This window comes from Vombatus ursinus, unplaced genomic scaffold (genome assembly GCF_900497805.2).
Source record: "Vombatus ursinus unplaced genomic scaffold, bare-nosed wombat genome assembly UNPS02014811.1, whole genome shotgun sequence".
Classification (NCBI taxonomy): domain Eukaryota; kingdom Metazoa; phylum Chordata; class Mammalia; order Diprotodontia; family Vombatidae; genus Vombatus; species Vombatus ursinus.
This window is the reverse complement of record NW_020954589.1, coordinates 13328447-13352223: the sequence shown is the minus strand read 5'-3', so window position 1 is coordinate 13352223 and position 23777 is coordinate 13328447. Positions and strand designations below refer to the sequence as shown.

The window sequence follows — 23777 nt, the reverse complement described above, 5'->3', positions numbered from 1 at the left end:
ACAGTGCCATGCCAGGTCTGGGGGAAGGTTGTTACTGGCAGGGGTTAGGGAGAAGAGGGAATCAGGGAGTATTTCAAGGAGTGTAGCATGTTTTTGGACTTTAAATGATTGGGTAGAATTTAAGACAAATATTTTCTCTTTAAATATTAAAGTTACTTCTTATAATGTTTTCTAAAATTGGCCTTGTGGTTTGTTGGGAGTTTCTGACTGTGTTTCCTTTACAATTTTTTAGGTGAGGCTTGTACAGAAGAAAGATACAGGCCATGTGTATGCAATGAAAATACTTCGCAAAGCAGATATGCTTGAAAAAGAGCAGGTAAGAAGAAACTGCAGCTGTTATTATTCTGGTTATGTGAGTATCTGTTGTTAGAAACTTCTCAGCTTGATTGCAAATTCAAGTGCATTTTTCGTCTGATGTTTGTATTACAGTGTGTACAATTTTTAACGAATGAACATTCCTATATGCAGATTTTTTAAAGGAAATAGTTCTTAGGATCTATTGTTTCAGTATTTTAAAAGTTAAAGTATAACTACCAGTCATTTTGGTGTAGCTTGTTAAAGTAATCATGAGGTACTAACACTTGTCATTTGGAACTAAAAATTGAGTATGAGACTGGTTTGAGAGAGGAGTAGCAGCAAGAAGCATATTGTTCCCCAGCTGCTGAATGTTTGATCTTGTTTGATGTAGTAGCAAAGAGTTAGGATTTGGGAGTTTGAATCAATCCATCCCATTTTACTTCCTTCGGTACACACAAATGAAGGTTGGAGTTGAGAAGAATAATAAATTTGAACACATGCTGGAGTAACCATGTTAATCTTTCTCTCGTGATTGAATTCTTTATATCCAAAATCAAGCTCCGTCTTGAAAACTGATAAAAAGTGCAAATTCTATAACTATGAGAACAAACTATTGGGATTTGAAGGGGAGTGCAGTTAAGACACAAATTTAAATGAGAACTTGCCTTAATTAAATCAGAGCTCTAGGTTTTTGGTTAAGTATGTCATAGGAAGAAGTTGACCATGTGAAGTTACGCTTCGGTAACTCATGATGTACATCTGCAAGCTGGAAGGTCATGTGGCAAAGTCAAAGCAAAGAGATGGTTGGCGATCATAGCTTCATGGAAGAGCTGTTGGAGAAGGGACAAGGACTCTTCCTCATTTAGTTTTTTGTGGTTCCAGAGAAAATGTGCCTAAGGAGGGCGAAGGATTCAATCCAACTTGCTCATAAAATTTTGTTAAACTCTAGGTTATTGAGGATTTTCTAGAAATGTAATCTTTTCCTCTCAATTCCATGAGCCGTCAGTTTCCTAAAATGTCTTTTGAGGATTCCGGATATGTCAGCAGTAATTTCAAGTTCTGCCAACACAAAGCTTGACTCGAAATACACAAAACTCATCTCTATGGACTATTTTTAAATTAGTCTATAACTTACTACTTGTGTAGTGTGAGTATCCGATAGCTGATAGAGAGATGTAAAATAAAAGAAAACACACTACAGTAAAGACCAGCTAGTGACTGGAATGATGAAATTAACACAATGCTCATGGGTACAATTTAAATGCTTTTGGGGGATTTATGTACCTATTTCTTATTGTACATAATAGAAAAAAAAATCCTACCAAATTAATGAATTAAATTTTCATTTCCAAACCTCTGAGAGTTTTTGCATTGATTATTAGATGAAAGTATATTTGTATTTCACAAGTATGTATTAGTTTCACATTCACATTTCCTATTAGGGACATATTTTCATGTACTAACAACTTTTTCCAAATCAGAAGACGATAGTTCAACAAATAGCTTTAAAAATAAATAGTAAAGAAGCCCAGCTCATTCATTTCTTTATTCTTGTTGTAAATCATAATATAGCTAGTATAGTTAAAGGTAACTTTGCCCAAATGTTTATCTTCTTGAGGTACAATAATTCAGTTCAGTACAGTGAGTGTTTATCAAGCATCCATTAAGTGTGAAGACTGCAAGTTTAGAGTATGTGATGGAGAGTAATGTATAACAACCCCTAATGTGGTGGGTTCATCACAGTCCTAACATTTTACATTTACAGAGTTCTTTTCTGTTTCCCAAATGCTCCTCTCGTAACATGAGGTAGGTAGGGCAAGTGATGTTAGTCCCATGTTACAGATAAGGAAGCCAGGAGGCGTCAGTGTCTTACTGAACTGCCATAGCTCTAGTGAGTAACAGATCTGGTATTTGCAGGCAGGCATTACATTTACGGGTACAGTGTCCTCTTTCCTTTGCACTGTACTGGCCCGTTTTCCTGTTGATGTTCTCATGCTGGTTAATGGAAATACCTACTAGAATTAGATTTACAAGACATGCATTTGTGCCTCCTTGGCTCAGTTGTTTAGAATGCTGTGCTAATGGGGCCCGATCAAGACTTTGATATCTGCATGAACTAGGTATCATTGCTGTTTTCTGGGCAATAGACTTTACCACTCACCTTGGCCAGATGTGCTTGTTAGAGACTTGTTTAGAGCTAGGAGGGACATCTAATTCCTCCAGTTTCTGACTAAACTAGCATGTAATTGGATTAGTAGAAAGTCATCACTTCTACTGGAAAAACAATTGGAATATGGCAGTAGGTCAGTAGAACCATCTCTGCATACAAAAGAACATTTTAAATTTACCTATAAGGTAACTGTGAAGAAAACTGACCGTTTTGTTTCATGCTTTTCCACTTACAGTAATGGTTTTGACCCACAGAGACTAGTTTATTAGAGGCATGGGGATAAGGAGTCTAGTTTTTGTTCAGCTGATAAGAGTGGATGTGTCCTCTGTGGTTTAGAGTTGTCCTGTTGTGTTGCTAACTAGAAAGCAAACTAAGTAAAGTGTTAACACAATTTCTTTGTGTTTTCTTTTCCACTTTAAGAGGAAGAGCTATATGTAGTAAGATACTAGTATATTGCTAGTAAAGGAACATAAAAACCCTATAGCTTTACCTGTGTTTATGTTGTATTTGGAGACTGACGTCTTGTTCTCCATTTCATTCATATCCCACCTTCACCTCTTGAGGTCCTGACTGCTGCTTTAGCCACAGAGCAGGATGAGAAGGTAGTAGTGATGACCTTCCTGCCCTCTCTTAACTAACCAGGATTTCTGTGGCTGCCAGCTGGTGTTTCAGATGTAGAAATGGCTAGGAATTGCAGTATTTCCCAGGAGGCATTCAGGGAACCAGAGAGAGGGGACAATAGCCCTCACTACTCTTTCCATCCTGCTTCACAGCTGGAAGTAGGACCCCAGAAATACAAAAGAAAGTATCCATTACGGGTGGAGGTAGGGTGACTTTCAGTCAAGAAAAGATGTGATTGTTTCCATGTCACATTCTAAAAAATGATGCTGTCACGGGATTCTCTGAGGTCTATGTAGGATCATTCAAGCCTTAAGGTGACGCTGAAGTCAAGTAGACATGGGTTAGAGGTTGGGAAGGAAAGAAATCCAGTCCCTCCTGGTGTGGTGCCTTTTCCTTCTTCATTCTCCCTCTCTCTGTCTTTCCTAGTCAAGGAGTAGGTATTTCACATTTTTGAAAATTTTGAAACCTTGGGGGAAAGAAAAAAAAGCTAAAAATGAAAACATATGTACTCTACATGTTTAATGTAACTTTGTTAATTTGGAAGCACAGAAATATATGATCAGTTTGCTCCTAAATTAGCAAATTTGATATATTTAAAAGTGTAAAGGGCAAGGGGAAAAAGGAAAATTAAAAAAATAAGCAGTTTTTCCATGGTCCATCGTTCCCTATCCCTGTTTTGAATCTTTCCATATTTTTACTATGATTCTCTAAAGTTCCCTGCCCCAGCCATGACATTTCTATCAGGAAACAGGTTTTAAAACTTAAGTTGTCAGAGATAGTGTGTTGAGATGATAAGACTAATATTCTGAGCTAGGATATAGAGAATTCTACTGGCTCTGGGCCCAGCTCAGATCTTTCACTTCAATTCGGTCAGCATTTATTGAGTTCCTCCTGTATACTTGGAATCAAACTAGTCAAGCACTAGTTCTTGAAGACTCACAGAGGGCCACCTCACAATCATATTTTTAAGGAGGGAGTTATTTCATTTCTTTACCTTACTGTGGGAGTTATCCAGAGAGCCCCAATTTCTATCTTATTCCCATTGCTAAGGATTGTTTTGGGGGAAGTCTGTGGAAAAGGATAGTGGCAATCATTGGACAATTCTAACTATGAAAAGTCCTAGTCGGAGCAGTGGGTTCCTTTGTGAGTTGTGATTTGCTTAAAAACCACCTGTGTGGCTTTTTTTTTTTTTCCCTCCTTTTCATCAATCGAGCCCTCATCACTGAGGACCTTCAAACCAGTGTCTCAGTGTTTCCAATTGGGGGTTGGGAGGTTTGATTGCTTTCAGCAGAAGTCCATTCTCTCTTGCATCATTTCACAACTGAATCTTCAAACGGTGCTTGAATTGTTTGAACAAAAATGCGTCTAATAAAGCAGAGCAAGGCTTGTCATTAATCAAATGCATATACCTCCAGGTTGGCCACATTCGTGCGGAGCGTGACATTCTAGTGGAGGCAGACAGTTTGTGGGTTGTGAAAATGTTCTATAGTTTTCAGGATAAGCTAAACCTCTACCTAATCATGGAGTTCCTGCCTGGAGGTAATTACTTGATGATGAAAAGGTCATTTTTCCTTTTTGTTCTGTGGCTGTTTTCTCTCTCACCAATTAACCCTCCTTCCTACTTCTCATTGTGCTCACTAAAGGTACTCTCTATATCTTTTTTTTAGGTTTATAAAGGAGGACATTAACCTGTCCAGTTGGGTTGAGTTGCTACTTATAACCTTAGTGCCATAAAAGTCACTTTTTCATCCATTCTCATGATTTCAGATGGACATTCCATTTTTTTTTTAACATAGGTGTATACTGGGGACCCTTTCTGTATGCTTTCCTGCCAGTGAGAATCATTTTATTAGTCCCCAATTGACAGTGCCAATACTACACAATTATTTGACATAACACCTTTTAAAAAAACTAATTAATGACTATTAAATATTTCATTATCCAAACTGACAGCCAGAAGTTTTTACATTTCATAAACACCAAGCTTTACCGTATCCAGCATGTGCATCTTCCAGACAAATCGGAAGCAAACCTCAGTGACTGGAGTTTGATAACATCTGTTCTCATAAACATGAGTTACTCCCCAGTGGTCAGATGAGCTTTGAGCAGGTTTTAGTGGGGAAAAGAAAAAACTCTTGTTTCCTAGAGCAAAATAACAAAAGAAATAATTGCTAATAATAATTTCTACTTAAGATTCCCATCTTGTCCTAAACAATGTTATTGTCTGTCATTTAGTAGCAGTCCATGAAATTTAAGAAAGTGGATTGGCACCTAGTAAGGTAGAGACATTCCTAAAATTGAATGTGAGTGCTCAGGCATTTGAAGAAGTCCAACTTGATCCTTGGCACTCAACATAAGGTTCTTGGTTTTAACTCTTCTCCACCTGCCCACAGTTCTGCTTTTCCCATTCCTTTCACTCTCATGTCCTCAGTTCCCCATGCTCTTCCTGCTCCCCCTCCCATGGCTTTCTTCACTTTCTTTGGGCTCTGCATCTGGCATTTTCTCAGTGGACTTGGGCTGTATATATTGAGCCCCCGCTTGAGTCCTCCTGTCACCTAAGATTGTTTGAGCGTGGCTAGACTCACTCCTCGGTGATGCCAAGGCCATATTGCTGAAGTACACCCAGATGTGTTTGAGGGAATGTCACCTATCAAATGGGCGGCTCACAGTGTTGACTAGGGGGATCAGATTTTTCAAGATTTGGTCAGAATAAAAAGGAAGGACTTGGATCATTTAAGAATCGTTTTTAATCTGCTTTGCTCCAAAAATAACTTTCCCCTCCTTCTAAATTATGGGTGAGATAAGATGTAAAAAACAGTATCCAAGGTTTTTTTTCCTCTGGATTATTGTCTCCTTTGCTATAATCACATATAAATTCTGTACTGTGTATTTCATCTCTTACTCTTAGCTTTAAATGTACTTTCTGTGCATATTTCCTAATTTTTGCTTTGTTCTAATTCCTAATTTTGGGTCAGAGTTTTCTTTTTGCCCTTTTGTTTGTAAAAAGAAAGAAATAACAGAACTTTGACTTCACAGAAACTTAAAGGAAGTTAACTTTTGACTGGTAAAAATTTTTACATTGTTTTTAAAATATTGTAGACAGTGTAACATTATGCACCTTTAACATGACTTTTTATGAAACTGAAAAATAAGTGAACCTGACAAGTGTTAAGTGTGTGCTTATGGAACTGATTTTTTTTTTTTAAAGATCCCAATATGCAGTTGATTATTATTATCATCCATTTTTAATTTTGTCAACTAACATTTATGTGAGTGCCAACTTTGTGTTTTTTGTTTGTGTCCCAGTTCAGTATTGTGAACAAAAATGACAGAATATCCTTAAAAATGAAAAATGTTCACATATTTGCCTAATAGCACTTTAATAGCACCCATGTTTACTTTGTGGAAGTGCTGTTTAATGCTAAATGTGTATGTGTGTGTGTTTAAATAAATAGGAATAGAATTGTAGCCATTAGAGTATACTGGAAAGAAAACAGAGTAGATAACTCTACTCTTCACCCTTATTCAGAAAACCCCAAACAAGATACCTCACAATAAACATGACACACATTTAACATCCCTTAACATCTCATAAGAAATTCCTTTGACACTCTAAAACAGAATTCTAGCCCTATGAACAAAATTAGTCAGCTTGATTGCGGAAGCTATTTTTCATTTTGGGGTGGCTTCTTTTTTTTTTCTTTAAATCTTTTAAGCTACTTACCATTTCCACCCTAAGCTTGGAGTGCAAATCAATTTCAAAACACAGAAAAGTACTCCTTATTCTAGATGTGTGACCGTAGAACAGAATAGCAAACAGTTCACATTTACGTAGCATTTTATGGTTAACCCAGCATGTTGCCTGCATTCTGCAATTTGATCCCCACAACAACCCTCTGAGGTGGGGAGGGTTTCATTGTTCCCATTTTGCAGAAGAGGAAACTGATGTACAAAGAGATGAGTGCCTTACTCAAACTCAGAGCTAGTACAGAGCTAAGCCAAGATTTGACCCCTGAATTCCCGGCCCCACTTCTGGGGCTCCTTTCATTATATCACACTCCACTAGAAATATCAGGAGCAAAAGTCAGATGACCAGGACTTATTAATTTTTTTTTGTTTTGTGTGTGTGTGTGTGTGTGTGTGTGTGTGTGTGTGTGTGTGGTTGCTTTGTGTCTTTTTTCCAGGTGACATGATGACTTTATTGATGAAAAAAGATACTCTAACTGAAGAGGAGACTCAGTTCTATATAGCAGAAACGGTGTTAGCGATAGACTCAATTCATCAACTTGGATTTATCCATAGAGACATCAAACCAGATAACCTCCTCTTGGATAGCAAGGTATCAAAAAATAACGTCAATTAGCTGTGCTTTAACGCCAATTCTACTCTGAGTAATTAAGATAAAGGAACTTGAAGATAGCTTACTAGCTCTTGCCACTCTTAAAAGGATACATTTGTACACTTTATATAGTTGAAGGACATAGTTTGAATATGGTTTTAAAGGATAAAGGCCATTTCTAATTTTGACAAATTAGTTTATGAGAGGTCCAAAGGATTTCATATTGTACTGATTAGGTATTATTAGCTCTTTAATAATATCTCACTTTTTCAGAGCCACAGTCAAGATAGGAAATAGATCTTAAAGCCCTCCGGGCTATCCAGAATAGATGTCATGTGCATGAAAACCCATGTACATTCCCATCTCATACATAGCAAAGCCTTTAGGCGCTCGCTCACACCTTGTCTGGTCTTAAGCCCCATGCAGTTCTAATAGGTTTACTTTTCTGGTCTCCAAAACCCACAGCAGTTTTGAAGAAGCAAATGCAGGAGAAGGACTGCCACATATAAACACACAGATAACAGTGAAAAGTGGCAGCTAAAAGCCTGCCAGCAAGAGAAATAGAAACCATAAAAAGAAACCCAAAAACTCTTAGCAGTCTGGGGCCATTTAGTGTAGGGACAAACATCAACAGCTCCTGAGGGTATGACTGAATTACATTTTGGTGAAATAATTTCATATTCCTAATGCTAACCAAGAGTCATCAAGAAAAAGTAAATTATGTTCATTTGCTGTATTTCAGAAGCAGATAAAAAAGTTTTGGTTGAAATAGCATTTTACTTATTATGCTAAAGAAAGCTAAAGCTTTCCAGCTACCTGGAAAGTTTGGCTATCAAAAAGAACTCATTTTCTAAAGGTTCCAGAGATCTAAGATTTTATTGTAATAGCATTTGCCATGTCCTGACACATTGAAAAAATTCAGAGAATAGGCTGAAAATATATCATTTTGCTTGACATAGACTCATAATTATGTTGTTTATCTGAAAAGCATTATTTTGCTGTATGGGAAAATTATTGTGTTGGTTTTTTTTTTGAATTGACCTTAGGCTTCTGCAGTTAACAGAACTTATGTTTAATTGTTTGAAAACAATATTCTGAGAAAAATAGGTGTTTTTTTTGACACGGTAGAAATACTGCCTGTGGTATTCTGTTCCTAGCTCTGCCTTTAACTGGCTAGATGACTTTGTGCAAGTCACTTGGCTTTTCTGGGCCTCAGTTTCCTGAGTTTCCTTCATCTGTTAAATGGTCTCTAAGGTCCATTCCAGCTCTGACATTCTTTGATTCTGTGAAATCCATTTTTAACTGAATGAATTTTTATGATTTTTCACCTGGCCTTTCCTTTGGCCTACTTTAAACCAGGCTGCCGTGTTCTTGGGCCCAAGGTGCTCTAGAACTCGGCTCTGTTTTCTAGAGCAGACAGGTTTGAAAGCAAGGCACCTGGGGCTAAAATAATGGAGGGATTAGGTGGGGGAAAGAAAGGTATTAGAGGCAGATCTCCTCTTTTATCTTGTACATGGTGGCTTGGACATCGGCAAAATGTCTAGGATTTTGCTTACTGCAGAATTCAAGTTGTAGGGTCAAATAATATAATAAAGCTGGAATATGGTAAAGTTCTATATTCCAACATTTAATTTACATATTTTACTTACTATGGAAATATTCATATGGATATGTTCATTTCGTGCTGAATTTTACATGTACCCACAACTATAGACTTCCCTGCAATTCAGGGTTTGACAAGTATACTCTGAAGGGACTGATTTAGAGGTTTCTGTTTGTACATGGCCTTTAAAGGACCTACTCTGCTTTTGGAGACACTCATCTTCACCCCAGAGAGCTGAAAAGTGTCTAGTTCCTACTACTCTGACATTTATAAATTGTATTCTTTCTCTCACCTGTAGAATAAGCTAATTTACCAGTCTTAAGAAATAAAAAAGGAAACCAAGATGCTAGATCAAAAACTTGGCCCAGAAATGACATGTTTTATCTATTATTACCTCACCACATTCGAACACACCAAGCTATTTTTTGTTAAGACCCAATTCCATAGCTTTGATAGTTTGCCTGAGATGATCATTGCTCCTCAATTAACCAGACAAGCTTTTCTGGCTCTGTGCCCTGGGAAGTTAGTTCTGTCTGAGTATTAGGCCACCTTGAAGAAGATAGAGAATTCTTCAGAAGTTAGATTTGTTTTTTAAAAATCACCACACATTCACTTTGGAGATGTTATGGGTATCATGGGTATAGGTAATTTTCTGTTGCTCATTATTATTTCTGGTCTTCACTTGCCTTATTTTCTCCCTAGGGCCATGTGAAGCTTTCCGACTTTGGCCTCTGCACAGGACTAAAGAAAGCTCATAGGACAGAATTTTATAGGAACTTGAGTCATAGTCTTCCCAGTGACTTCAGTAAGTTTTTAAAACCTCAGAAGATCTGTTCCCTTGTAGTTAAAATAAAGTGGATAAGTTGAGAACATCACATTTGTTGTGTTACCTTGGTGTAGGTGTACTCATGACAGAGAAGCATTTTTTCTCAGGTTTAGCTTTCAGAATTATGCTGCCGCTTAGATCTTGGAAATCAGTTTTATGTAGGTGGCCTGTAGACAGCTGAGTGCCCTCTCTGATACTCCCTGTCTGACTTTGGCCAAGTAACTCAGTGTCCTTAGGCCTCAGTGTCTTTATCTGTGAAGTGAGGAGGTTGGGCTAGGTGACATTCAGTCCTTTCCATCCTTAGCTCCATAATCTATGAATGTGCAGGACAGGCGGATCCTTAAGAAATGTCTTTGCCTATCCACTATTGAGATCACTGGTGATGAGCACTAGGAAAAGCAAGAGGACTGTAGGACACATCAGGTGACTGGCTCCCAGCATCACCGCAGATTGTTCAGCCCAAGCAGCAGACATTTTATCTTGATCAAGTCAAGTCAGCATGCATTTATTAAGCACATACTATGAAGCAAGGCAAAAAAACAGTTCCTTCTGTAATGGGGAGACAGCATGCCAACAGCTGTTATTAAAGTACTTTTCCTCAGCCATCATATAAGTACTTAAAATACAGACCTCTCGTGTAAGTGTATGTGTTCCCTTCACACTTTATAATAAAACCTCACTAACTTAAATAATAAAGGAGGGCTGGTACAGTGATTCTGAGTCATTTTTTAAAAATGTGGTTGTATTACTGTTAGATAAAGTACAGTACTGAGTTATGAATAGGTACTGATAAGTAAAAGCTAAGTTAATTTTTAAAATTTGTTTTTTCCACTAAAGTCTATTCCCATCCTTCATGATGATGTGGTCATGACTTTGGGGTTCTCTTGGCCCCTGGCAGTAGAGTGCAGATTATAGCAGATCTGAGCAGACTCCCAGTCTGCATCTGGTGGTGGGCCAGGCACTGTGCTAAGTAAACAGTTTAGAATTATTATCTCATTTGACGCTCATAACAGCAACAATAGTTAACATTTATATAGTGCTTACTGTGTGCCAGGTACTATATTTTATAGTTATTATCTCATTTAATCCTCACAACAATGTTAGGAGGTAGGTACTATGATTATCCCCATTTTACAGATGAGGAAATTGAGGCAAAAATAGGTTAAGTGACTTTCCCAGGGTAATGTGGTTGACATAGATAAAATTTATTGGATGGATCTTAAATGGAAAGAAAAAGTTTTACCTCCTGCATCCAGAAGTTTTATTTGTTTTTCTTAATCTTCTTTCTGTCTGTCAAAATTTAAATAACTCAGTCCCTGCCCTTATAAAGCTTACAGCCTAGACTTCTGAAAATATATTTTAATGTATCTTTAATTTCAGAGCCCTTAGTTTGGTTTGGTTTGTTTTTTTTAACCAATTTAACTTAGGTTTTTCTTTCCTATAAATGAAACCTTGAAAATTCTCAAAAGGGAAAAATTACTTAAAATTTTGTATTCATTTGGTGACTCTGCTACATGCAGCTAGCTCTGTAATTCACATGGCAGGGTTGTTTAGTCCATATGAACTACAGTGTAATAATTAGTGTTTATAAAATCTTGTCCATTTAGGAACTTTGATGGTATTACAAATAGTTTTTTTTTCATTAATTTACCTACTTATTCATGTTCTTCCCCTTGCCTGGGTCATAAAAGGCAAATTCAGGAAAAGGTTAGATGACTTCTTGTTCAGGATATTGTAAAAGGGATTCTTGCTTCTGGTTGGGGCTTGGATTAGGTGACCTCTAAGAAATAGGCCCTGGCAAATAGAGTTTGTTTCTTTCCGTACTCTGGCATTCTATATATCTGAATTATTGCAAATTCTGAATTAAAGAATTTGCTTTTCAGAAAATCCGGATTTTATAGCCTGCCACCAAAAAAAAAAAAAAAGGGATTAGGGTTTACCTATAGGTGAGTCAAAATAGCAAAACCTTTGAGTGCCCCTTGAAGAATCTGAAAACTTAAGAGTGGGACGAAGCTGTCTGAACCTTGATTAATGCTCATTTTCTCCTACCTTTAGCTTTCCAGAACATGAATTCCAAAAGGAAAGCAGAAACCTGGAAAAGAAATAGACGCCAGCTAGTAAGTAATCTTTAGGACATGTGATTTGATGAATGCTGAACAAGCATTGGGAATTCCTTTACCTTAGCTGCTGTTCAAAATAAAAACCATAAACAAGTTCAAGAAGGATTTTGATAAATAATTTATAGTTGGTAGATATTTGGAACTTTGGAGTTTTCGATTGTCTCCATAGCCCCAAACTAGCTGAGAGCTGGAATTAGTATTCTCACTTTAATCATTATTATGGTGGAAGGGGACATTATTTACTTTTACAAAGCTTAAATTACTTCCAAAATAAAAATGTTAGCCTAGTGGCTTAAAGTTAAATCTGGTCCTCAAAAGCAAAGTTTTATAAAGGCCACTTTCACTTTAAGAAACTCAGCGGCTCCTTGGACAGGACTGAATTGAAATGTATTTTAATTTCTCTGGACATTAAGGTGTTTGTTTGGAGAGTACTAAAGCTTGGTGGGGTACCTGTTCTTTTTCTAGGGAACTCCAGATCCTCTTTAAATAGCTAAACTTTTTAACTGGCCAGAAATCTGTGATTCAGCTGTGGGTTTAAGGAGAATAAATGTCAGGCAGAATCTGCTAAGAAATTCCTTTATTTCTCACCATAGAGTCTGCTGCTCAGAGAGAGCAGGCCAACTGAAAGTTTATTTTACATCTAACAGGATGAGGGAGCCTCTCCTAAAATCTTTTCTTTAAAAAAAATAGTCTTGCTTTAACATCAGCTTCGTTTCCAAATACATGGCTTCCCAGACCCTCATGACAAAGAATAAAAAAGAAAAAGAGAGGGAAAAAAGCTAGTTGAGCAAAATTAATCCGCACATAACTGAATCTGACTATGTGTGTTATGTTCTACACCTAGTGGCTCCTCCCCACCCCCACCATCCTTGTTGTCTCTGCTGAGAAGGAAAGAAGGCGTATTTCCTCCTCTCTTTTTGGGTGCCAAGCTTGGTTGTTATTTACATAGCCTTAAGTTTCTGTTTTGTTCTTTTATGTTATCATAGTTGTTGCCTATATTGTTTTCCTGGTTCTGCATGTTTCTCTTTGTATCAGTTCATATAAATCTTCCTGTGTGTATATTCTCCAGTCATTGTTTCTTACAGCATTGTAATTAAAGGCTCCAATTTAACCTTATTCCACTGTGCTAATTTCTAAAATGTTGTTCATTCTAAGTTTTGTGCAAGTAGGGACAATGCATCATTCAGTTTTCTATTTCCATCCCTAAGCAAAGGCCTTTATACATAATAAGTACTTGTTAAGTGCTTGAGTAATTAAGTACAAATACCTTAAATTAGCCTTTGAGATTCATGAAGTGTAGCTTGGGAGCCACTTCTAGCTTTCCAGGAAGATTTTTGCAGTTTTGTTGTTGCAGTATTAGACAATGCTTGGTAGTTAAAAAACTTTTTTTTTTACATGTGAACTGAATCCTTCATACTGTGATTTAGGGCTATTGCATTTTATTCCCTTCTCAATTGAAATAGAGAACAGGTGGCCAAGATCCTCCCAATATCCTGTCCTAGAACTGAAGCCTTGCCACCTGTTAGTCTTATCGTCTCCAGGGCAAAGAACTGTCTTTTGACCTTTCATAATAAATCCTCTTAGGCTGCCAGCTAGGTATGGGCTTTAAGCCAATGTATAATAAGAACTGGTCTAGTGTTAACAGTGTAACTTCTTCTACTCCACTATCATTTTTCCCAACTATGTCAAGCAGCTGTGTGTGTGTGTGTGTGTGTGTTTAAATAGTAGGTTTCCATTAAAAAAGTGAGCATCCCAGGGTGTCTTTTCAACCATTTGGAAGTAGGTGAATGTCTGGATCTATATACTTTATGAGATAAGAATGAAAATGAAAACTTTCCCAAGATGACTCCAAAGGTCAAATACATATTGTCCATTGTTTTAAGGAAAAGTAGAAGTGGTTAAGCAGAGAAACTCATTTGGTTTGCATAATCTGAAGCCTTGAAGTGAAATAACATGCAGGCTAGCATATAACATGTGGTTTAGATGGCTGTAACAGGAGTCAAACTAAGACCTATTCTGAGTACCGAGAGAAAGAGATGAGTAAAGTTCTGGAAATTGTGAGTGTCAAAGCGAAGCAGATCTATGCATGAGAAAATTTCCAAGCATGATCTGAGGAAGAAGGATTAGTCAAATGATTAAGGGGAAGGATTCAAAGTTAGGAACATGACCTAAAGAAAAGTGAACTCTCAAGTGGTGAGTACAAATACCAGTACAGACGTGCTGTTAACCAGCACTGTACTCCCATATTCTACCAGTCCAGCCACCAACTTAATGCCCTCTTTACCAAGAGTACTCAGTTTAGTTTGTTGAAGGATTTTTATTTTCTAAAGTAATACTCTAATTATATGATATAAGTCACAGGGGAAAATAGAATTTCCTTTACTGCCAACTTTGTTGAAACATATCTGTTCTGTAGAGCAGAGGATGCCTTTCTCTAGCTTCTTTTATCTGCAGCTGTCATTGCAAATACCTACTTTTCTTGGGGAGTGCCCAGTCTATAAGTCTTAAACCTAAAACATTAAGTGAACTTTAAAAAAACACTTTTCCCTTAATACTCAGATGTACTTCTTACTAATACTTGACTCTGTGGTGGCTTACTGGTGCCACCCAATTGAGATGTAGAAAACATGGCTTTCGTATGGATGTAACATTTTAGATATAGCACATAGATTTGCTAAGTAAGTTCTGAGGACCCTCAATCATGTCTTAAAATGAAACTTTTAGACGTAAATATTACTACCAAAGGCTAGACCTTCTGATTTCTTAAATACCGGAAACTCGTAATATCTTGAGATCATAAACCTGGAGCCAGAAGGGGCCTTCACGGCCATCTGGTCCAGCCTCATCGTTCAGAGATAAGGAAGCTGAGATCTAGGGAAGCTGAGTGAGTTGCGCAAGTTTACACAGGTACCAGTAAGTGTTAGAAGGGGGAATTTTCTTCCCACTCTACTATATCCTCTCATCTTCACCAAGATTCCTTTGGGCTCTGTAAATTACTAGGTTTTGGACATATTTGAAAATACCTTCATCTCGGTGACAAATCTGTACTGATGATGTTAAAAAGATTCACTGTTTGGGCAAATCAAAAACTTGACATGAGGGCATGTGGGGTCCTTTGTTTAGGTTAGGATGACAATGGATATGTTTACCCTCTGCATTTTCCTCTGACATTTGGTAAATATTTCAGGCCTTCTCCACAGTGGGCACTCCAGATTACATTGCTCCTGAAGTGTTTATGCAAACTGGATACAATAAGCTCTGTGATTGGTGGTCTCTTGGGGTTATCATGTATGAAATGCTCATTGGTAAGTTACATACTGTCTGAGGACCTGATTCTGTCTAACCAAAGAAGATCTCTCAGTGACCCTAGAATCAGTTGTCTTTTGGGGACATCTTAGGGGTCCCTTTTGCATACGTCCCCTGCTTACTCCCCACAAATAATATTTCTTTTGGTTCTAGTGGTAAAGATTCCTTCTACTAATTTCTCAAATTGGGACTTAAATCTGGGAGTAGTCACTTGTTCATGTGATTATTAGTATCTTATTGGTTGCTTTTGGACTTCATATTGTTTCTCAATTTCTTTTTTTTTTTCATTCATTTCATCCCTCTATTCTTTTTAGTCACTGAAATTTATAGAGTGCTTGCTTCTGCAGTGGAATATGTGGATATTGTTCCACTTATCCCTTACCTTCCTTCATCTTTGTATTCATTCTCCCACTCATTTTCATTTATAAAACTACCATGTTATAAAAATCTTCCAGTTTTGATTGGGTATTTGGGGGTGCATGCATGTGTACAATTGTTTGGGTATAGACTATGTGTATGTACACAAACGTGTGTACCTGGATGAAGATGGAGGTTTCCGGGTGGGGTCTTTCTTTGAATAGGTAGGTATCTGGGCAAGGGCATATGTATACTCGGTAAAAGTGTGAAGGAGTGATAGGGAGTGCGTAAGAGCATGCTTGTGTGCACATCCTTGTCAGGAGTCTTCAAACTGAAAAATGAAGGTCATCTTAAGTCCTGGACTTTCTTCCCAGACCTACTGAAGTTCTTTGGTTCTGTTTCCATGTAAGGATGGCACTGTCTGAGGTGTTTTCTTAGTGTTGTTTCATTTCTGCTTCAATAGTTTTGGTTCCTCTGCCCTGGGCCAGTTACTTCCCTCTTTCTTCTCTCACTTAAGCTTTTGGCTGACATCTCCCTAGCAGCATCGAAGAGGGCAACAGCCGTCCTACTGGTTCAGGAACTCTGAGAAATATGAAATGATAGCTCAGATTTTTCCAGCATCAGTGGGAATCCTCTGTGCCATGGCAAGATACATTAAGTTTAGTTAGAGTTTGTTGTTTTTAGCAGTTAAGGAAAGTAATCATAGTTAATCAGTTTGGAAATATCGAACTCTGGACAGGGTCCCTCATATTATTTCTCTTATTCCAGGTTACCCTCCTTTCTGTTCTGAGACTCCTCAAGAAACTTATAAGAAGGTGATGAATTGGAAAGAAACACTGACTTTTCCTCCAGAAGTTCCAATCTCTGAGAAAGCCAAGGATCTTATTTTAAGGTACCCATTAGAGAGAGTTCTACAGAGTCTTCTGGTGCTTAGGAATCAAATTTAACATTTAACCCTTTCTTTTAAAAAAGAAAATGAAAAAAAAACCATCTCTTTCTAATGATAAAGGCAGCATGGCATAGCAGATAGACAGTTATTTTCTGAGTCAGGAAGGCCTGGGTTCAAGTCCTGCCCCTGACGTGTACTGGGTGTGTGACCCTAGGCCATTCACTTAACCCAGCAACTCTCTAAAGACCAGAAGTTGCAGATCAGATGCTGATCTGCTTTGGTAGAAGGAGTTTATTCATTGGAGTTCCGGAGTTCCTTATACAAGTTAAATCACAGGTTTGGCCCAGGCTGGGATGTGTGTGTTTGTGTGTGTGTGTGTGTGTGTGTGTGTGTGTGTGTGTGTGTGTACGTACAGCCATACAAATATGTATGTTTATCTACATGTACACATCTATCTATACACACACACACATATAGAAGAAAAAGAGATTGCATATGGGCCTTATTCTTTTCTAGATTCTGCTGTGAATGGGAACATAGAATTGGAGCACCTGGAGTTGAAGAAATTAAGAGTAATCCTTTTTTTGAAGGAGTTGACTGGGAACATATCAGGTAATACTATTCAAAACCATTTATTCAATGTGGCTTTTTAGAAAGTTTATTCTTATTTGGAAATTTAACATGCATCATTGCCAAGTTAGGTACATGGAGATATTGTCTGAAGAATTCTGGATTTAGATTCCTACAAAGACTGGAAGCCAGCCATTCCTCTTATCTGTATGCTGTATGATTATGCTTAAGGGTGTAACTATGGGTAGACTTTGGTTCCCTAGTCTAAAGGATCAGACTCAGAAAATTATTGTTCTTATTTAGAGCTAAGCAGCCTCTATACTACCTCATACATAGTGCTCAATAAATGTTAAACTTATTCAGAAATTGAATTTGAAAATTGAGATCTGTGATTAGGACTGATTGATGCAGATGAAGCCAATGTTGGGCCTAGGGCACATTTGAAGAAAAGGGAAAAAAGGGAGTGGGAGAGAGAAAAGAAGGAATGAAGATATGTATGGTTTGGAGTGGGGAAAGAGTGCTGTCCACAGTGACTTGAAGTGCCCAGGCCCTCAGTGGCTCTTCAGCATTGAACGCATTTGGTGTTGAACAGGACATTGAGAAATCTGGCTTGCTCTAGCCCTCTGGCATTGAAGAATCAATCTTCTAGGCAAAGTCTTAGCATCTCTGCTGCAGGCAGCTCTTGATGATTCAGAGTTAGATGTACCAGATAAATGGTTTTCCTTTTCCTTCCCGTAGCCTTTTTTTTTTAGATTTCTCACCCTAGAAGGTGGATGAGAGGAGAGGCGAGGTTAAATGGAGATTTGCCCATTATATCCTTTTCTAGCTGACTTAGTAAAAGGGACAGGAGATTGAAATGTCTAGTGTGCTTTTGGTTTTCATTTACCCTTTCTCTTCCTGCCCTGCCCTGTAACCATTAAAGATTAGGAATTATCTACGTTTGTTTTACTTAGATGGAGCCCATTCATTGCCATGCATGATTGGCCTTCACAGGTCTAGTAGAGGAAGTGCATACTATCTATCCGGAGCTGCCTTTCTTATGGCCAGACTTTGGTTTCCTAATCCAAAGCATCAGATTGACAAGAAAATTGCTTTACTTAGACCTAAGCAGCTCCTATAGTGCCTTTATCAAGGGAATGAAGTTCAATTTGCTTGATATCGCCCCCCACAATCACAGTTATCCATTCCACATTGCCAGGGTTTGGAGCGCAGCACCACCGTGATCTGGAAAATCCATGTAAAATTTTTGGGCCTCCCTTCGTACCAGACAAGAAATATGAATTTTTTCTTTTTCTTTTATGGGGTGTTTACAGTACCTTATTGTAAAATTTGTGTTAAGTATTTGGTCGTGGGCTCTGTGTCATCTGCTGGCTTTCACATGTCGTGTGTGGCTTCCGCAAAACTCCCCCAAATTCTCATTTAATTTCTTAATGCTGACCCACAATATATGGAAACCCTGATGGCGAAAGTAGTGACGTGAGAGGGATCCCTGTCCCAGTTGATTAATTCTTGGTGCATCTCTTCTTGGCAGGGAGAGACCTGCTGCAATATCAATTGAGATAAGAAGCATTGACGACACCTCAAACTTTGATGAGTTTCCTGAATCTGATATTCTTAAGCCAACAGGTAGCAACACTCTCTACTTTCCTCTTAGTTTATTTTTTCCAGCAGTTGCCGTAGCTTCCCTCCAACTTTGGAATAGTAATAACCAAACCATAAGGGTGCAGGGCATATGCATAAGCTAAAGCCCTTTTAATCCTTCCTAAGTATTATTTCCCTCAGCATCAAGCTGCATCAGCCCCTAAGTGCAGCGCTGCTTTGAAGGATGTGGAAGGATGAAGGCGTAGTTTAGTCCAGAGGTATCAAGCATATGACTGAACCCACTCCCAGGGCAGCCAAACCAGATTAATATGTAATTGGGAGATAGTTAATAAAATAAGCAAAAATACAATTGAACATAGATAATGTTAACATGTGGTTTTCTAAGTCATTATGCACCCACAGGTATCCTTATATGGAGTTTAGCGGCTCCTATTTTTATTTGAGTTTGATGCCACTGGTAGAATAGGAAGAATACAGGACTGAAGCTAGGGCCCTGGGGTTTGAAGACTGACTGTCTGCAAGATCTTGGGGCCTCTTTTTCCTTGTCTGTAAACTAAAGAGGTTAAATGATCTCAAAGGTCCGTTCCAGCTGTAAATCTTGTTATTTTTATGACAGGAAGTGAATAAAACTGCCATACTCATACAGCTCAGTCAGCCCCTTTAAGGTCTGCCTTCAAGGCCTGCTTTGTTTGCTTAAAAACTTAATTGGAATGCCAGAAACTAAGAGCAAAAGCTCCTGACTTTTATCTTTCACTGAGGCATTTTTAGGAGATTATTCTTAGGTACTAAAAATTTAGATGAAAGCCAAATATGGTATCTTGAGGGGCAACCAGGTAAGTTTCCCCCTTTAGAGACTGAAGTAAGTTCTTGAGGTTACAACACTGTGCAGAGTTGAATGGAGCATGTGGGCAGGGGATGAGTCAACCCTAATGTCTGTTTTGTTCCAGTGACTACAAGTAACCACCCAGAGACAGACTACAAGAACAAAGATTGGGTCTTCATCAATTACACGTACAAACGTTTTGAGGGCCTGACAGCACGAGGAGCAATACCATCCTATATGAAAGCAGGAAAATAGTCAGCAGTGAAGTGGGGTCATTTGGGGGAACATGGTTCTGTGTACAGCCCTGGGACCGCCTTCTTTTACCTTTGTGTATAAGGGCTATGAGCTTCCAAGAAGTTTTACAGAGCCTGCTCTGTCCTGGTGAACAGTGAACCTTCTGAAATGGGATAGGTGGATTTTCTTCTTTTGTGGTATCTGAAGACTCCAACCAAGCATTTCTACCGCATCAGCCGTAGACAACTGTCCTGCTTCTTCAGAAGCAAGATAGACCAGTTTCACATGTACTCAGAAGTTCTTTAGAATGAAGAAAATTCTGTCATCCAACATGACTGAGCCTGTAGTTCATTCTTGTCCAATCCCAGCCAAGTCCTGTGTCTTTGTGATGTGTCTCTGCCAGTCCTCCTGGTTGTCCTCCCTTCGTGGCTGAATAGCCCTATAGTTCCCAGAAAATCAAGCAATAATAGAAATGGAGGACATGTTCTGGCTTCTCTGTCGTGTGAAGTGATGGGAATATTTTCCCAGGCCTCATTGGATACCCCTCCCCAGTTGCCACCTTTGATGGTATTCTCAGTTTTCTTCATGGCCTCCATTTGTGATGATGCACTTTACTTATGGTACTAGGAGAAAGACGCACTTAGGCCTTGATTATTCACCTGATCACTCGCCCTTCCCCCCTCCCCCAACTAAAATACTCATACTCCATTTCTGAGTTGTTGATAGGGGCTCCCAGTTGGGTCCACTCGATGACCTGAAAAGCCATTATGCGTTGCCAAGGAGTCCTGGATTATGTGGAAAAAAATCAGCCCCTCTTTCCTCTTCACTGCTGTATGTGAAAACCTTCAGGCAGGCAGGCCCGCCACTGGCTCATCTCGTCGTGCTGCCAATAGGAACCCACTTTCCCTAGAGAAACCCAGCCCAGCTGGAAGACTGCAGATTGACAGGAGCCATCCTGGGGCTCAGCAAGGGAATGGTGCACTAGCCACTGCCGTCTCTGGGCTGCTCTGCTTGTGCTGACTCCTCCAAGCTTCCTGGAAGGAGGTGAAGGAGTCGGCTTATTAGAATGGTGCAGAGATACCTTCGTCCTCGTTTGTAGCTGTTTCCTCCTCACTTCCTCTGTATTTCTCCTTTCCCAACTTTAGGTAGCCTTTTCACTTTGGTACCATGATTGAAAATTGTTTTTCTTTTCAGATGCCTTTCTAGGAGACCCTTCCTCCCTCAAAAAGGGTCTCCTGTGGATTGGATGGAATGTGTCTAAAGGACACTGGGTAATGTCTGTAAGCACATTCATCCATGTCTGCTATGGGGTACTCTCCATGAGAGACCCAGAAATTAGCGCAAAGTGCCTTCTCTTTTACAGCTGCCACCTCTAGAGGAATCTTGCTTGGTCAGAAAAATGTGGAGGCTCCATATTAATGCATTATTTTTTTTAAACTTTTGATAATTCTTAAAGCGTTATTTTGCACCTGTTTGGTAAATTTGCCTGTGCAAGAGGGTCATGGCTGAGCTACAGCTGGGAGGCTCATTTCTGTCCATCTTAAAGCTGTTTAGATCAATTTTTAAAGGAAAGTGTGTCAGTATAGCCATTCTCAAAAAGGAATACCCCTGCTCTGTTTGGGGAGCAGGATATAATGTTAGCATATGAAACTGCTCCAGGTTTAATGCTTGAAAGGAAAAAAGAAAATTAGGAAAGTTTCAACTCCAGATGGAGAAAACGTGTTTGGCACTAGGCTTCTTAGTCGCTCAGTAATAGCTTTTTTAGCAGAAAGGGATTCGAAGGGATTTTAACATGTACATTTGTAGTCCTTTGTATTATAAAGTAGTCACTGTCATGTCTTGGATCCATCTTGTTTTGCAGAGTGATAAATGAAGAGAGAAATACAGGGCATGCATCCTGTGTGCTGGAGAGTAGGGGGTTGGGGGATTGTGATTTGTTTAGGGAGAAGACATCCACATTTTAACCATTAAAAACCTCTGAATAAACTGTGTGGTAATTGTAGTGTGAATCTATGATGTGTATTTTTAAGCAGATTCTGCCTACTAGCCAAGGAAGCTGTGGGACATTGATGCTTTCTTTAACCTCTTGTCCTCCACCATCACAATCTGGGTATCAATTCATTTCCACTCATTCAAGAAACAATTTTTGTGAATCTCTCATGTCCTTAAAGGCTGGTAGATGGTGTAGTGGATAGGATGCTGGGCCCGGAGTCAGGAAGACTTATCTTTCTGGGTTCAAATCTGGCCTCAGACACTTACTAGCTTGTGTGACCCTGAGCAGGTCACTTCACCCTGTTTGCCTCACTTTCCTCACCTATAAAATAAGCTGGAGAGGGAAATGGCAAACCACTCCAGTATCTTTGCCAAGAAAACCCTAAGTGGGGTCAGAAGAGTCAGACACAACCGAAAAATGACCTAACAACAACTCATGTGCTTCCTTTTAAGTGATGGGCTTGTCTCCCTGTCTATTTGTGATATTAGTGACTACAGCAAGACCAGGGTGAGGACTACTGTCAGACACTGGCCCCTCTCCTTTCTCTTATTTACAGTACAGACACATTTTGCTAGCCTTGAAATCTACTTGGCTGAAGTAGCTTACACAAGAGAATTTTCTGATCTATTAGAGCAGAGCGTGCTGGAAAAATCCATGTGTCAGTTTGCATACCTGATATCTCTGAGCCATCCTACCCCAAATGAGGCATCTCCAGATGGAGAGCAGGAGAGTGCAAAGGGGAAAGGAAGCAGGAAAGAGTTAGAGTCTTGCCTCTTTTTTTTTTTTTTTTTTGCTTTTTGGTGAGGCAATTGGGGTTAAGTGACTTGCCCAGGGTCACACAGCTAGTAAGTGTTAAGTGTCTGAGGCTGGATTTGAACTCGGTCCTCCTGACTACAAGGCCAGAGCTCTATTCACTGCGCCACGTAGCTGCCCCTAAAATGTTTTACTGCCTTTTATCTTTTTTTTTATTTTTAATTTTTAGGCAATTGGGATTAAGTGACTTGCCCAGGGTCACACAGCTAGTAAGTGTCAAGTGTTTGGTCTGAGGCCAGATTTGAACTCAGGTCGTCCTGACTTCAGGGCCAGTGCTCTATCCACTCCACCACCTAGCTGCCCTCAAGCTTGCATCTTGACGGGGGGTTCTGTCTGGTGAAGCCTATAGACTTCTTCTCAGAAAAATGTTTTGTTACCTACATTCATACCTAAAGGAAATGTTAAATTTCATTTAAAGGTTAGTGAAAATAAAGATGTAATTTGTTTCCCTTCTAGGTTCATAGACCTTTTCCCCTCACCTTAAAAATTTGTCCTTGGGCTTTTAGGCAAAAGGAGTACATAGATCCCACATTTGAAGAATCTGTGCTCTTGATGAATTGTCAAAGTCTTAAAAATACTCGTTTGTCTAAACATACTGATTGGAAAACTAGCTTGTGAATGGATCCCAATTATAGTAAACTGTTAACCAGCATGGTTGGTGAACTAAATTCAACAACTACCTTTTAAGTGCCTACTGTGTGCTAGGTGCCAAAGATGATGGATGAAAAGTGGCATGCCCTCATAGAACTTAGTCTAGTAGCCTCTGCCCTGGGGTTCTCCTCATTGGTGATTCCCTCCCCAGGACCACCATTTTGGGAAGGACCTTAGTCACACTTCACCTCACTCTCATCTTGTTTGTATCATTCAACATTTATTTAGCCCCTGCTATGTGCCAGGCACTGTGCTAAGTGCTGGGTATACAAAGAAAGGCAAGAGACATTGCCTGTCCTCAAGGAGCTCACAATCTAAAGGGGAAGACAACATGCAAACACTATGTACAATAAGATAAGAGACAAGAAGAGTTCTTCCGCCAGTATTAAGGGTGTGGAGGGAGTCTCTGTTCTACATGGTCCCCATGTGGCTATCCTCACTGTCATCCACACTGGCCACCTTGGTGTTATCCTCAACTCCTTATTCTCACCTCCCTCCACCCCTTCTCAATCTGTCACCACATACTTGCCATTCTACCTTTGTAACATCTCTCACATATTCCT

General features: G+C 39.1%; 1 protein-coding gene across 4 annotated transcripts in view; it reads left to right on the top strand.

The window, feature by feature from the left end:
* STK38 (serine/threonine kinase 38) overlaps positions 1–21766 on the top strand; it is a 37543-nt gene extending 15777 nt beyond the window's left edge. For all 4 annotated transcript variants that reach the window (XM_027876430.1, XM_027876433.1, XM_027876431.1 and 1 more), the window contains 10 exons: positions 233–316; positions 4504–4627; positions 7273–7427; positions 9733–9835; positions 11912–11973; positions 15164–15281; positions 16408–16531; positions 17045–17140; positions 18630–18724; positions 19648–21766. In XM_027876430.1, coding sequence (XP_027732231.1) covers positions 233–316; positions 4504–4627; positions 7273–7427; positions 9733–9835; positions 11912–11973; positions 15164–15281; positions 16408–16531; positions 17045–17140; positions 18630–18724; positions 19648–19778 — 1092 coding nt within the window. In that variant the 3' untranslated portion in view covers positions 19779–21766. The remainder of the gene's footprint in view (positions 1–232; positions 317–4503; positions 4628–7272; positions 7428–9732; positions 9836–11911; positions 11974–15163; positions 15282–16407; positions 16532–17044; positions 17141–18629; positions 18725–19647) is intronic.
* Positions 21767–23777: the final 2011 nt, after the last annotated feature.